Source organism: Limulus polyphemus, unplaced genomic scaffold (genome assembly GCF_000517525.1).
Source record: "Limulus polyphemus unplaced genomic scaffold, Limulus_polyphemus-2.1.2 Scaffold38, whole genome shotgun sequence".
In the NCBI taxonomy this organism is placed as follows: Eukaryota; Metazoa; Arthropoda; class Merostomata; order Xiphosura; family Limulidae; genus Limulus; species Limulus polyphemus.
In genome coordinates, this window is record NW_013665648.1 from 180,374 (window position 1) to 196,456 (window position 16,083).

Genomic DNA, 16,083 nt, shown 5'->3' on the forward strand with positions numbered 1-16,083 from the left:
GTCAATATTGGTAATTTGAGTTTCTAGTTTGTTCAAAACTACAGACTTAGTATTTTGACTTCACAAACATCTAATTTGAACCAGTGCTGCATTCAACATACCATGTGACATGTAAAATTTGATATTTATCTGTGTTTTTTTAATATTTGCTTTTACATTAAGAATTTGAGAAATATATAGTACTAAAACTTGAATTATAATCTACAGTTTGATACCAAACTTATTGACATAAATTCATGAAATAATAGTTCAATACAATTTTGAATGCGAGTCAACAAACGGGATGACATGGCCTTTCACCCATGGCCTGTCTGGAAAGGGATAAAAGGTATGAATGTATTCTGGCTTGTAACTGTTTATGACTGATAAATGAAACAATGTGTAAGCAGTTCTTTTAACTGTTGAAATAAGGATTATTCATGTGCTATTTAATTATTTGCTTTGAAAAATACATGACATGTAAATTTGAAGCTCTGTTGTTACTTACTATTTTGTTATCCTAAAAATTTATTGTGTTTTTTACTTTGTTATGCTGTGCATAGGAACATTTAGAACATTACTGTAATAAAAATAAATTATCAAAACTTTCTTCTTCATCATTAATACCACAAAAGGATTTTATTGCATAAGTAATTAGAAGTTCTTGAATATTTAAATTTTCATTTGGTACAGTGAAGCCATTTGTGAGTGGATGTTTGAGCTAGCTAGGGAAATGAGATCTACGTGTACCAATAAAGGTTAGTGCACGTTTTCTCTGTTGTGTAAATGTCTTCAAAACATCCTGTGCATTTTTATTTCTTTCATCTATGGTTAAGATACCCCATCTATTTTATTAGATGTGTATGCAAGTACACATACAAGTATTTACATACATTTATATGATAATTTACAGTAGTTAAACCTTTTTTAAACCGATGATGAGTAAGGTCAGCAGTGTGCAAGGTGTATGCTAAGAGTTACTAGATGTATGTGAAAATAATTTTGGACAAAAAAGCATTATAAGAGCTATTTATAATACAAATGAGGTTGATTAATTGTGATTACAATTTACTTACAAAATAGTCCACACTGTGTGTAACTAGCTCTTTAAACTTTTACTTTTGTGTTTGCCATGCTTTAAATGCTTTGCTAGTTTTTTATGTCTTTTCATGTATTTCTAAGGAGGATCAGTGTGTTCATATATATCTACAAATTGTGTTTTAGTAGACAAATAAGTTCTGAAATTCCTAAAATTTTATTGTTAATCAAATATTCAGAATTTTATTAAAAAAATACACAAGTGAAATCTATTAATAAATATTTTTTTTTCACCGTTAGCTGTTATTTTACAATCAGATACATTTATGGGATTTTTCATCAGATTCTCATAATTTTAGCTTAGTGACTTGTATTATTGGTCTACATACATGATAGTGGGCTTGAAAATAACCAAAAAAGAAAATTTTTCAATTTGTTGTTTCCTTGCAAATGTCATAATGATAAAGCGTCTTTAGAAAGCTGCTTTTGATATAAAAAATAAAAATTTATGAAAAAAAATTAATGTACATTAATATTCTGTTAATGCTTTTTAAACAAATTTATACATTCAGTAGTGTTTTCTTATAAAACAAACTTACTAAACAGTATCTTTTGTTGGCTTAAAAAATTCATACATTTTTTCTTTCATTCTTATGTTGTGAAATTTATAAAATTTAGTTGAGACACACTGTCTTAAAGCAAAACATTAAAACACTTTCTCTCATTTTAGAATTTTAGTTACTTCCTTAATGTACACTAATATTTTATTAATGCTCTTCGAAAAAATTTTTACATTCAGTAGTGTATTTCTATATGTCTTATGTGACCTCATAATCAAAATTAGGTGCTATCACTCATGTAGAACTTAAGGGTTAATAAGAAAATATGTTTTTAATGGAAAGATTTTTACAATTTTGTCGTTTTTAAAGTATTTTAATAAATTAGTTCTCAGAATTGCTAATAAAATCTGTTGCAAAATTCATAAGTTTTACACTTAAAAAAAACATGTTTTGATACTGTATATGAAAGTGTATCATTATATTTTTTTGCAATATTTATTCAAAGTCAAAATAAGATTGGTTTAAGTAATGGTTATTAGTGTTTTTAATTTGTAGGAATTTATATGATGTGATTGCTTGAAGTACATTTTTTATTTGTAAATCAGTATACTTCAAAAAATGTATTAAAAAGTTAGAGCACTGATTATTTCCTTGTTAGGGTTAAATGTGTAGGCATTGTCACCAAAATTCATATTCTCAGAAAAGTATACCAATATTTTATTGCGTTATTCGTTATTTATAGAAAATACAAGTTTGGAGATAGCTTGACTATCTCAAGCTATCTCCAAACTTTTAAATGAAGATTCAACTCTTGACCATAAGAAATTCACATTTCTTTCAACAGTTTTCCCAGGGAATTTTAAAGTCTGTCACTCTCAGAATCACAGTGTTTCCAGTAGAAGTTGTTTCTTGGCAGAGACCACTGCTAACCAACTGGATCCTTGTCGTACACACAATAGTTCTTCTAGTTCTTCACAAAACATTAGCATTTCTAGCAAATCAGAAGAGTTCTTGAGCAGTAATACTGTGGTAAGTTTTTAATTTACTTGAGTTTTGTTGCAATAGAAATATTTAATTGTTATCCCTAAGTGTGTGACATTCATATAATTTTCATTAGAACAAATTTACTAAATAATATCTAATGTTGGCTTAAAAAATGTATACAATTTGGTATAGTTTTTTTATCAGTTTTTATGTTGTGAAATTTCTGAAATGTAATTGTGAGATATGTGCTGTTTTGAAAGAACATTAAAAACTTCCTTTCATTTTTTCATTTCAATTTTTCATTATGTTGGTCAGAAAGTTCCATTTTATATATATATATATAGTCAGTTTCAACTTGATTGATAGTCACTGACATACTTATCTTGCTCATTACAGTAGTCTATAAATCATAAAACTACAGAAAGTGACAAAGATTTATAGGTGACCTTGGATTTGACCTTTCAAAATCAGAATAAATCAGATTAGGCAACGATAGTTTTGCTAAAACTTTGATATGCAGGTGTGCATGCGTTTGACATCTGAATGATACTCACTGCTCTGGAAGAGGTTAATAGTTTATATGTGATTAGAAAATGTAATACTTTCAAAAGACTGTAGCTCAGCATGTTGGAAACTGTGTGAAGTTGACCTAGTGTGCACCACATAGGCAAATTAAAATATGTTTATTGTAGTTTTGTTTAATAACTTTAGTAGTTAGTAGCCTTAATACTAAATTTAGTTTTGACTTCATTATGAACAAACATACTCTTATGGCATATTTGTATAGACTTCAGAAATAATAGTGATTTGTTACATATGCTTATATAGTTACATTTATGAAATGATTTAAATATCTATATATGTAGTATTGAAAGAAAGAAAATATATGTATTTACAGGAAGAACTAGATATATCGCACCAGATTGAAATACTTACAGAAATGTTTCCTAATGCCTGTATGTCAGAAATTCAGCATTGTGTGAGCATTTCTGGTGAGGATTGTGAAAAGGCAGCACAACTGATTCTTCAAAGGCAGGAAACATCTAAAAACTTGACAAGTCCTTTGGTAAAGAATTCAAACACAAAACCTAAAACCCATGGGCCAGCAGATAATGTTCTTGATAATGAGAAATTGAAACACCAGATCCTCAGCAAGTAAGATAACAAAATATTAATTGATTTGTTTAATGTTTTTCTTTTGTTTTTTATTTAAAGGTTAATTTTAGTCGATGTAACAACATCAAAATTGTTTTAAGTCATAATCAGGGCTTGACATTAACTTTTGAATCCACTTGGACATATGGGCGTTAAATTTCTTTTGCCTAAAATTGATATTCAGTTTTTCACAGATTTTCAATAAGAATGTGTGCTTGTACTAAATTTGTTAAGTGATAACAGAAGAAGTAATTACTCAACACAAGAATTTCTATAAAACGACTAGTGATTTATTACAGAGCTAAAATGGGCTCTCCCACTGTCAGTTCTGTAGGACGTATTATCTGTTAAAACCATGGTGACACTGTAATTTCTTAAAATTTTTGACAAGTCATTTATATTCAAAATTATTCAAGACAACTTGTGTGAAAGATCAGTCAGTTATTTTGTGACATCTAAAAAGAGTGTGCATGTGTCATCAAATATTAGCAGTAAAACTGCCAGAAATTCTCAAAGGTAAACAACAAATTATGTAGATAAATTTAGTTGTCTGAATGATGGTTTCACTTGTTCTGGACAACTGTTAGTGTTGAGCACTAAATTTATGTTAAAAATTTTAGAATATAATGTAAACTGTGTTACACATCACTCGTATATTCACTGAATTGAAAATGGACTTAGCTTGTTCACAATAGTCTGAGTTAATTATTTTAGATTTTTAAAAACTTTTGTCATGAAAAGATGAAGCACACTAACTTCTTTCAACAAGCATGCTGAAATATTAAGAAAACTGCTATATGGCTTCTTTAACTGGATGTACATAATGTTTTGTCACTGTATGACTATACTGCTTTTAAGACAATATTCAACAGTGATCAATAATGATTAGCTTAGCACTTTACAATTTTATACTAATATTTTCATTATACCTCCACTTGACAATGTTATTTGTGATTGATTCCAGAACATATATTATCAGGCACATATCTAATTTGGTACATTTCCCTAACCTGAATAATCCAGTTGATAGATTCTGCCAATTTTCAACTGAGGTTACTGAATTATTTGAGTTAACATTTTGCTTGTGACCAAGCCATTTGTGACAGTGTATCTGCAAACTGCATGCTATTTCTATCAAGAAGATTCATCTACTGTGGCAACTATGAGTAAAAATAACAAATTTGTAGACTCTATAGACCCTCTGGAAAAATTTAGATCATCTGTTTGGAAATATTTTGATTTTCAAAGGTATAGAGAAGGTAGTGGCTTTGTTGTAAAGTTTTAAATTTTTTTGAAGAAAAACGTTGAAATTCAATAGAATGGTTTTATTTATAATTTAAATTGTATTCAGGAATAACCATTTGTACTTGTGACCTCATATTTGTGATATGTCACTTATTTACTACTTAGTGTATTTATTACAGCTCTACACATCACAAACATGAATAATTCTTTTAAATCAGGTTTTTGCTGTGACATGTTTTATGATTATGAACAATTATCATGGAATGGCTTTAGGAACAAGTTACTATGTGAAGATGCATTTAATGAGAATTTCTTGTAGGTTTACATAAGAATAAGTACTAAGTGTTTAATTTATTTCCGCTGACATTTTATACAGACATTTTTGTTGGGGTTAAAACAACAAAATGTCTTTAGGGTAATGTTGTAATGAATCAAATATTTGTCTATAATCAGCACAAAAGATTAGAAGTAACCATGTGATATATTTCTTTACTGTAGAGTATAAAATGTTTACAAAACCTGCTTATACCTTATGGTATTGCATAGATGAGTCTTCCGTCAGGATGCTGTATTATTTATGCTGTAGTATTATTTATCAGGAACCTGTTATGAAAAAATGCCAGCTTTATGTACGAAAGCTTTATTTTTCATTACATATCCAAATTATGTTTGCGTGAAATCAGATAAGCTGTGTATGTATTTTGTAGGTATGGCTACATTGATCAGGATGATGACGTGCGAAAACATAGACCAATAACACCCAAAGCAGTAAGTATAAAGATTTAATGTATCAGCACTCTGTGAGAAAAAAAAATCAATCTGAGAATTTAGAAAATATTACACTGTAAATAATAGTTAATGTGTAGGAGAGAGAGTATGTATATGCATATGTATAAACAAATAAGTAGGTGATTGGAAATCCACTGAGGTCACAGACTTCATCTCAACCCAAGACCAAAAATAGAGTGTGATAAGGACAGCTTCTCTGTGTCAAATTCTGTCTTGGAGGGATAACGCAAGTTTTAATAATACATCATTATGTGGTATTGAGTTTTGCTGTATTTTACTATAGCAGAAATTGCACAGCACCATTTTGCTATTTCTGTTTCACACATATTGGACAACTAAATTCTTTTTGGGATGAACAAATTGAGAAAGATGTCAAGAAATACATTCACACAGACCTAGCTGTAAAAAGATAAAGAGCAAAACTATTAATCTCAATAGGGTTGTGTTATTCATCTTGTTCCTTATGTATAGTCTCAAGTGAGTTGTGGCTCACAACTAACTTTTGTGTACATTCATTTAGTTATGAGGGGCCCCGGCATGGCCAGGTGGCTAGAGCGCTCGACTCGCAATCAGAGGGTCGCGGGTTCGAATCCCAGCACCACCAAACATGCTCGCCCTTTCAGCTGTGGGGGCGTTATAATGTGACGGTCAATCCCACTATTCGTTGGTAAAAGAGTAGCCCAAGAGTTGGCGGTGGGTGGTGATGACTAGTTGCCTTCCCTCTAGTCTTACACTGCTAAATTAGGGATGGCTAGTGCAGATAGCCCTCATGTAGCTTTGCGCGAAATTCAAAAACAAACAAGTTATGAGGGTTTAAAATGTTTCAACATGCACAGAAAATTTACTCCTATGAATTATTTCCTTGAAATTGCTTCACTGGACACTTGAACATTTCCAGTTTTTAGTCAGCCCCAAACCCCTGTGTGCCTGAAGCAAGTATTTGAGGTCTTTCAAAGTTTTGCTGTATCTATTTTTCATCTATGTAAAAGAAAAAATATATATTAGTTTATCTGTTGAAACTTATTTGTGACCTTACAGCTTTCACAAAAAAAATGTAACAATTTCAAAATGTGTGCAAAGTGTATGAATAGCCAAGGCATGGTAAGTCTGGCGATTGCTTATTTATTAGTGCTGTTAAATATTTTGATTTTTTGAAAAATAGATAGTTAATTTTATTTCAAAAAAAATTATACATACCTAAGATTTAATTAATAGGTCTATACTTAACTTCTCCTCCAATTTGATGATCTAGCTCTACGATTTTTGTTTTTTGGCTCTTTCTGTTTTCATCCTTGATATTTAATGATCACTAGGGGTGCGAATCTTATCATAGTAGTTGATACGATACGTATCTAGATACAAGAGTTTTACGTATGGTTTGTTACAAAGTTTGACAGTATTGTGTATAAGATATTATCCATATTACTAACATTGTCTCATTTAAGTACTTCACACTTTACAGTACTTTTTCGAATTCTTAGGTTTGATCAACTAAATGGCAGCTGGCAAGAGAAATAAAAAAAAAATTAATATCTGTCTATCTATTTTGTTATTGTTAATTTGTTATATTACTTTGCATGTAATGTTTTTGATAAAATAATTGAAGACAACATGTAGTATTCAATACTCATCGTCCTTTATTGAATCACTAATTATTAGAAATTCTTATTTTTTTCTATACAAAAGACTTATAATGTTTACTGAAAGCTTGTCAAATTTCGTGAAGATTCATAAATCGTATCATATTGGATGATGTATCGATACAATCATATCACGTCTTAACTATAAGATACTCGTATCGGGTCACTGCATCACCAAACCTTTAATAATCATTCAAAGTCAATGAGAAATCACATTTGTAATAACTTGACAATTTCCAATTCTTCAAAACACAGTTTTTAAGAGTGCTTGTAATGAATCACATTTATGTGTTATAAATCATGTTTGTGTAATATTTCTTTAAACTGTATGGGTAGATGTTCAAAATATTGTTGAACTATTGACTCATAGCACTGCATCAGATGACAGTGGGTATTCATGTTAGTGCACTGTCAATTATTTAGGGTACTTGAATATTGTATATGAACACCATATGTTTGAAATACATATGGTGTCCATCTTAGTGAACATGTAAATTATTAGCTGGTCCTTATACAGAGTTCATGTTTATCAAGTAAATATAAGATCCATCATAAGGAGTATCTAGACTGCTTATTGTTCCTTATCTAAGCAAATAATCTATATTAAATTAATTTGAGATCCACTTAATTTGCATATACTTAGGCTTCACTTCAGTCAATTTTTGAATCATTTTTTGACCAACTTTTATACAAAATCCATGTGCAGCATGTATAATTAGTATCTGTATGATGTGTGGTTTGGCTTCTTTCCTATGATCACGTAAATGTTCTACTGTTTTCTGTGAGAGATACATATTTATTATGTATAATCATAATGAGGTTTAATTGTCATTAAGTTCATATAAATTATCACTGATCGTTTTATTCAATCATCTCTGTTATGTAAGACCTGAAACATAACTTTTTTTTCTTCCTTTAGGAACCTGAAAAGTTGGTCCGTTACCGTGACAATAAAGTAGTGAGTATGAAAGGTGAAAGATATTCTAATATAAAGAAAGAAGAATCTGAAGAAATGAAAAAGACTTATATTTCTCTCAAGCCAGCTCGTCAATACCGATTTCACTAAATATTACTTTCTTTAAAAAATTTGATTTAATGAGAAAAAAAATTTATGCTAAAGAGTGTAAAAAAACATTGGTGGTGGAAGTAAAAATTTATTACTTTTGAGTTGGATTGATTGATTCTAGAATGGTTTTTTAGGTGATAAATCTGCTCCTTGTCACACCTTAATATTCTGAGTGTAAAAATGCAGGTTTTGCTTGAGCAAACAGGATGTTTCTATGTGCACTGGATAATTATATAACCATAGTCTGGTTTTTATGACATTTGATTTCCTTTATCAGCACAATTCACCTGTTTTAGTAAGTTCTTTATATTCCATCGCTTAGATTGCTAATAAAAATTCAAAACTTGGTAAAAGTTAATGTGCTAGTTATCATTCATCTTGCAGATACTGGAAATAGCAAATGTAAAGAATGTTAAAGTGGTTCTGTTTGTAGACTGATACAGTGATATTTTCTTAAGTTTTAACTTGTATACTGTTTTGGTGTGTGTTGATGAAACAAATGTATAATTTGTGATTCATTAAATATGTTAGGCTAATATCTAAGCAGAGTAAAGCACAGAAGCCAAACAGGGTATAACCATTTTGTGGTAGATTGCAAAAAAAAAGATAATTTTCCATGTTTTAATATAAAAAAAACTAGTGCTATAGTATAAAAAAATAAACCAAATGGACATAATTTACTTTTTATGCTGAACTTCCAACTCTTTAGTTTATTAAGGTTTTGAAAAAGAAAAGAAAAATGTTTCATACATTTGTCATCTAACTAAAACAATTTTGAGGATAAATTGTAGGGTTGACTAAACAGTTGATAAACTTTTGAATGAACAAAGCAGAGAAATAATGTCAAAAGACATTTTTTGCTCAAAGTATTATAGCAGTTTTACTTATTTGAAATGTCTGTTGTGTTGTGTGGAGGTATTTGTTAAGATGAATAAATTGAGGTATAAGATAACAGTTAGGTTAACCCTTAATTCAACTGCTTTTAATTTTAATGTTCTTATACGATCAGTTGGGTATACATATATATTTTTGGAGCACATGCCATGGAGGTGTTAATTAATTTAGTCATTATGTGTACTTATTAATGCAGTTACTTGTTTTTTTATGATATGAAATTCTTCAGTATGTATTTCAGTATTCATGAAACAATGTCATAAAAACAGAACTTTAATAACAGCTGGAAATTTTTCAGAAGCTAAGTTTTTATTATCTGCTTTCCACAATGTTTTGTATAATTTTGCTCTTGTTATTCATCTTTGGATGTCTTTTTGTTAAATAATGCAGTTGGCATTTACTTTTGGTTTTAAAATCCATTTTGTATTTTTCTGTTGACACATAAAAGGTAGTTTACAAAAGTATGGTCTTTTTTTTTGGAGTAAGTGTGTTTTATTGTACTTCTATGTGTAAAATATAGATCATCTTGTGTCTGTAAAGTTTTTATAGATTGTAGAGAATGTCATACTACAATCCAAATAAAAGTCACTAAGTAAATTTAACGACAATATTAATTTCTAGAAGACAACTCGTTAAAGTTCTCTGGCATATAGGAAAAGGAATAAATTAATTAAGCGATGCTATATAAATGGATGATTTAAAAAGTTTTTTTTCTTTGGTTTTATTGTTGAAAGCTTGATTAACTTGGGATAGTATATGTAATCTATAAAGTTTGTGATTTTGTATGTAAATGTCAGACTTTTGTAATATATGCCAACAATAAAATCTCATTTATACTTTTAGTATATATGAAAACAAGCTGGAGTGTCATCTTTCCATATACAGTATCTTTATAAATTCTAAACTTCATTTTATAACTCTGAAGTATTAGGATATCATTGATCATAATATGTACTGTAAATACCATGTTGATTTAGAAAACCTTAATACAAAATTAGGGAGTTGATAGAACTACAGATCAAGTTGTAATACTTTTGATAATACTTATTTGCATCTTCCATCACTTGATAATAATGATCTGTGTACACAAGATACTACTTGATATTATGGATGCTGTATTATGTCACAAGTTTATTTTAATATTAATTTTCAGAAGGTTCCTGTATAGTTTTACTTGAAAATATTATAAAAACGTACTGACTGACCAGTTTCACCATTATGTTGAACCAAACAATGATTGGTGGTTAGTGTGTCAGGTTACAGCTTAGAAGGTTCAATCCATGATATGCCACTGAACATGGTGTGGGGAATAGTCAATCCTGCTGTTTCGTTATGATTTAGTGTATAGGAATGGATGTCATTTTCTGATTATGTTTTCTCTGGTAAGCAGTTCTAAGCTAGTGATGACTGCCTGAACTTTTAGAGGTTTCTGATGTTGTCAATTAGTCATATATAACATAAGGTGTCATTTACGTTGACATTATCAATACCATCACTAGTGTAATATGCTACATTGTAACATGATGGATGGGAAGCTCTTAATTATGGAAAGCAGTGTTTATACGTACTTAAAACGTGATATAATAACACATTCATATTTAAATTTTTCAGGAAAATAAAGTCATTTTGAAGCAAGATATTAAGTTTTCTGTATGTCTTATCATAGCTGCAATACCACATAAGCTATAAGCATTGTGGTGTAGCTTTAAACCAATAGATTATGAACATCTATGGAACTTTATGATTAGTTATGTTTCTTTGATAATACTTAACTGGATTCCTTAGATACACAGTAGCCATAAAAATAAAACCAATTCTATATATCAATATCCCTGTTAGTAACTTAAGATTTTTAATAAATAATATATAATAATAAGAAATAATTTTTTGAACATTAGCAGCAGTAACAGTTTGAATCATTGTGGCTATTGTGTTTTCTCAAAGTTTGGTGTAATGTGATTCATTTTTTCCTGGAGCTTTGTTCAGAGGCTTTCCCTAGTACAGTTGGTACTTTTGTCAAGCGTGGGATCCAGCAGATGCCAGGTTTGTTCTATGGGGGTTAAAGTTCATGTTTTGTAGCCGCCATTCTATTCATTGGAGATCTCTTGAGCTTTTTTTCTTTGCCAATGAGCTTGACATTGTTTGGAAGTGTGTTTGGGGTCAATATCTTTTTGAAACATGAAATTCTCCCAGTCTGGTTCTTTCCAGAGGGTATAGCATAATGGACTAATAGATTGCATTATGTATGCTTATCCATGATTCCACCAATTTTGTGAGGATGGGCAAGATCATTTGTACACATTACACCCCAAACCATCACAGAGTCTCCTATGTTCCTCTGTTAGTAAAAGGCACTCCTTCTGCAACCTGTCATTGACTCTTTGGCAAATATATACACTATAGACTCGTCTGTCCAAAATGCATTGTATCATTTTTAGGAAACCAGGATACACATGTTTTATAAAATGCTAGTCTCTTTGTGGGGTAAGGGCATTCTTGCTGCTACTCTTGGAATAATCTCACACTTCTCCAATGTTCTTGAGATTGTACTTATTAAAACTACTTGTGCATAACATGTTAATGTCACCAGCCAAACATTTTCACAGTTTTTTTTAAATTTTTAAGAGAACTGATTTTTAGATATCTAACATCTCATTCAATAACCTTTTTTTTTTTTCTGTCTCATCTGATGTTATAGGACTGGGTTTCTTTGTATCTGCTCAATGTGTAATTCACAGTACTTGGTGAATAGTCGAAGTCTGTTATAATTCTTCTAAAACTCAAACTAACATTTTGTAAAGATTTGACTCTGACTGTCAAAAGTGTTAACTCTATGTTTTGGTATTTTTATGGTAATATCATGCTATATTATCTATTATGGACGATGTAGTTGAAGAAAACGGACCACTCTTTACCTACATGTTCCTGCACGAAAATGTGATAATCTTAAATTATTGTCATTGATTACTGGTACAGAAACTAAAAGCAATTGTGTGACGATTTTAAACAACTTTTCATTTAGATTAGGTATCTTGAATAATGTTTAAAACATATGTACCACATTTAATCATTTGTGACAGTGTGTTGGTTTTGTGTTAAAATGTTAAATCAATTAAATTTAAATGTATAGCATGTTAAGGTCGTAGATAAAATGCCTATTTTGATGTCCTTTCTAACATTTTAAACTCCGATAGTTTTATTTCACTTTAAAGCTACAAGAGTAAAGTGATATTATACAACATTTGCACATTAATAAGTGTGGAGTTGTAGGAGGCATATTAAAAATGGAAGAGGACAAGGTTTATTCGACCGAGCGAAGCGAGGGAATATGCGCTACAAGCGCACCCATTACGGCTGGGTCCAGGGCTCGCCTTAGGGCGCTGGAAGCTCTTGGGTTCTGTATTAAATTTTATGCATTCTTCCGCTTTTCATAAGAGTAATTTTCCTAATGTTGATAAATTTTTACCGGGACAGATTGTAAAAATGAGGGAGACCACTTCCTAAGCCACATATATGTATATGTGTGTGAGTATATTTATGTTATCTGTTATTTATTCGCTAAAAACTTTGCTTTTAACCTTCTCACTACTATTAAGTACATATATATAAAGACCCTTTCTAGAGCACACGAGAGTTTGGAAATTTGTATCACGATGAAGAACTTGATGGTCTATAAACATTGCAGTGATAGAGTTATGAATACTTAACGTGTTTGAACACTCCGACATTTAACAAACGTATTTATAGATTTTATATTTTCACACTTTTTGATGTTTGATATGATTTATCTTTTACTTGGAATATAAAATCACATTTTATTGTTCTATGTGGAAATTGATAAGCCATCTGTTTCTTTCTTTTTTTATGCCATTAAGTACAAAATAGCGGCCATAAAAATCGCCCGTTTAAAACCAAATTTATAATGTCTGAATATTAACAATGACTATTTCAAAGTATTGGCTTCGCAAAACTAAAGCATATTGTACTTTATAAAGCCACCTAAATCGCCATATACGTGTTTGTGGAGTGAATCAAAATTTCACTATTTCAATGAATTTTCATCTTAAGTAAGTAAGTGTCTTTTCCAGACAAGCGTACAGAAAAAATGACTAACCTTATTGCTCTAATTCTTTCACAGAACTCTACCGTCTGGGGTCCCAATGGTATATATATATATATATAAAGGACGATGTGCTACTTTGGACGTATAATTAGATTTGAGGGTAGGTTGGTAGACATTCTGATGAGTAATAAAATCGAATTGGCTATACGCGCGCCTCATGATTGGTATTGCTGGCGCCAAAAATATAGCTAATAAAAAGGAAACAAGTACAATAAAAAAAATGTAAATGTTATAAAGACAAGTAGGGATCGATATATACGTAACCTAGCTAGTTATAGTGATATAGAAAGTTTGAATGCTACAAAAGTATTGAAACAAGAAAGTCAGAACTTAAAAAAACGAATTACGTAAATTTATCTAAATTTTAGGTAACTCAGTTTTGTAGTTTTGACTTTTTTATTTTAATACTACAAAAACTGAGTTACTTAAAATTTAAATATATTTAAGTAATTCAATTTTTTGTTTTTGACTTTCTTGTTTCAATACATTTGTAACACTCAAACTTTCTATATTACTATAACTAGCTAGGTTACGTGTATATCGAACCCTACTTGTCTTTATAAAATTGAAAACAATTTTATTTTATTTGTATATATAGATATGAAGTTATAAATTAAAATACAGATCGCGCTGTGTACTTTCTGGTGCTTTATTTCAACTGTGGTTTACAAACTAGCAACTTTACGAAACAAATAAATTGCTTGCATTAATGCATTTCTTGAAAATCATTAATAGCTTCGAAAATTCAGTATTCAGCTATTAGCGTCAATAGTTACATTAAATATTACTTTAAGTGATATTTATGACTATATCATTATCGACCCTTCTTAATGGTGAAAGTGATCATGCTCTCTCTATCCAGTTACTTTTTTTTCTTATAGAATTGCGACGTTGTTCTAAGGGATCTGTCTGCTAACGGAACCTTCTCAAGCCCGAGTTGTTTATGTTGCGTCAACTCGAGTTAGGACACGCGATTATTACGTTGCGTCAACTCGAGTTAGGACACGCGATTATTTTGAAATTAACTCTTTTCTATCCACAATTAAGTTCATTTCAGCATGAATGAAATATTACCTTAGGGTCTTTTTACTGAATTGCTTTGTGATATAAATGGTCCATTCGAACATTGTTAGTCACCAAAGACACATTGCATCAATTTGCTATTGTTATGTTGTTAACAAAGAGTAGGAACATGGTTGACGTGATATTCAACATTGTTTCGTTGCTTCTTGTTTAATATTTATATAAAATGCGATCGATTATGTGTCAGATAACGCCTGACTTTAGACTTTAGCCAGAAGGGAAGCTCTGTGATTCATTCATGTATATATCTACCGCTGTATAATAATATGATGTATATTTGTTCACTTTAACCACTTAAACAAGAATGTCTTTATAGAACGTTTACACATATACGACTGATTTTTAATGGAGCTTTTTTTTTCTTTTACATAACTTAGCCTATATTTGTAGTTAAGATGAATGCAAATCGAACAACACTAACTCTGTACTCGGTTTATATAGTAAAGTGTTTTAATATTTTTGGTGTGTGTGTATAAATATACTGTGATCACAGGAAAGAAGCCGGCTGGCAACAAACACTTTTACTATATACTTTATCAATTACTGTCATAATTTATTTTAAAACATTTACTTTTGAAATATATACATATTCTTCTATTTAATAATCTCCTCAAAGTTCTTTTAGAATAATGCCCAATTTGATTTAAGTAGCATCTGTCTTTTTCATCGTACTTTCCTGCTCGTTCCACTTCCGTACTTCCACCCTGCTTCCTCCAGTTGACTAGAATGAGCTTTGCTCCACTCTTTCCTTCAGTCTAAAGTCTATTTTATTGACGACATCATTCTGAAATCTTGCTCAAGGTCTGCGCCTTACCCGCTATGCTGTCCACTTTCTCGTTAAATGATATGCCACTGTAGCCTGGGAATATAGGTCGCTAGCAAATTAAGTTCAAGCCTTTCAAAAGATATACCGATAATCTTTAGACAAAAATTGTCTCCAATATTGTTAATCTGTCCTGCGGTTTAGGGAGTCTGTCAGGAGTATGATCCTTTCATAATCTTCACTGTTATTGTTTTACCGATGTCCTTTAAACAAAAACTGTCTCCAATACTATCATGAGGTTAGGGAGTTTGTCAGAAGTATGATACTGTCACAATCTTCACTGTTACTGGTCAATCAGACCATTGCTTTCTTGTATGCTTCACCTTCTACTCTGAATGAACAGGATCGCCCAGTTTTGGTTGCTGATAGTTCAAACACTAGACGTCCATCTCTCCGCAGACTGAGCCACACATTACTATGATCGATGTCGATCTCTGCTCGTATATCCATTTCATGACTTCGGCTATGCTAACAAATCCTGACCTTTCCTTCCACGCCATACTACCAGCCTGAATCCACTCAATACTCTCCATGTTTCCCAGTGGATATATTCTCTATATTTTTCTTGGCCTTACTGACCAATAACTTCACCGATTTCGGTTTTTGTATCACTGTTTCAACTACCAATTCTCTCAGGTACTGATGGAGTGGGTAAAATATGGTCGTGTTTGCTGTGAGTAGCAGTTGGTTGGCTATAATCGTAT

The 16,083-nt window shown here is 30.8% G+C and overlaps 1 protein-coding gene across 3 annotated transcripts in view; it reads left to right on the plus strand.

Moving 5' to 3' along the window:
- The window catches only part of LOC106461265 (CUE domain-containing protein 2-A-like), a 19,377-nt gene extending 10,298 nt beyond the window's left edge, over positions 1-9,079 (plus strand). For all 3 annotated transcript variants that reach the window (XM_022388442.1, XM_013921079.2, XM_022388434.1), the window contains exons 4-8: positions 673-737; positions 2,422-2,606; positions 3,460-3,716; positions 5,669-5,729; positions 8,310-9,079. In XM_022388442.1, coding sequence (XP_022244150.1) covers positions 673-737; positions 2,422-2,606; positions 3,460-3,716; positions 5,669-5,729; positions 8,310-8,456 — 715 coding nt within the window. In that variant the 3' untranslated portion in view covers positions 8,457-9,079. The remainder of the gene's footprint in view (positions 1-672; positions 738-2,421; positions 2,607-3,459; positions 3,717-5,668; positions 5,730-8,309) is intronic.
- Positions 9,080-16,083: the final 7,004 nt, after the last annotated feature.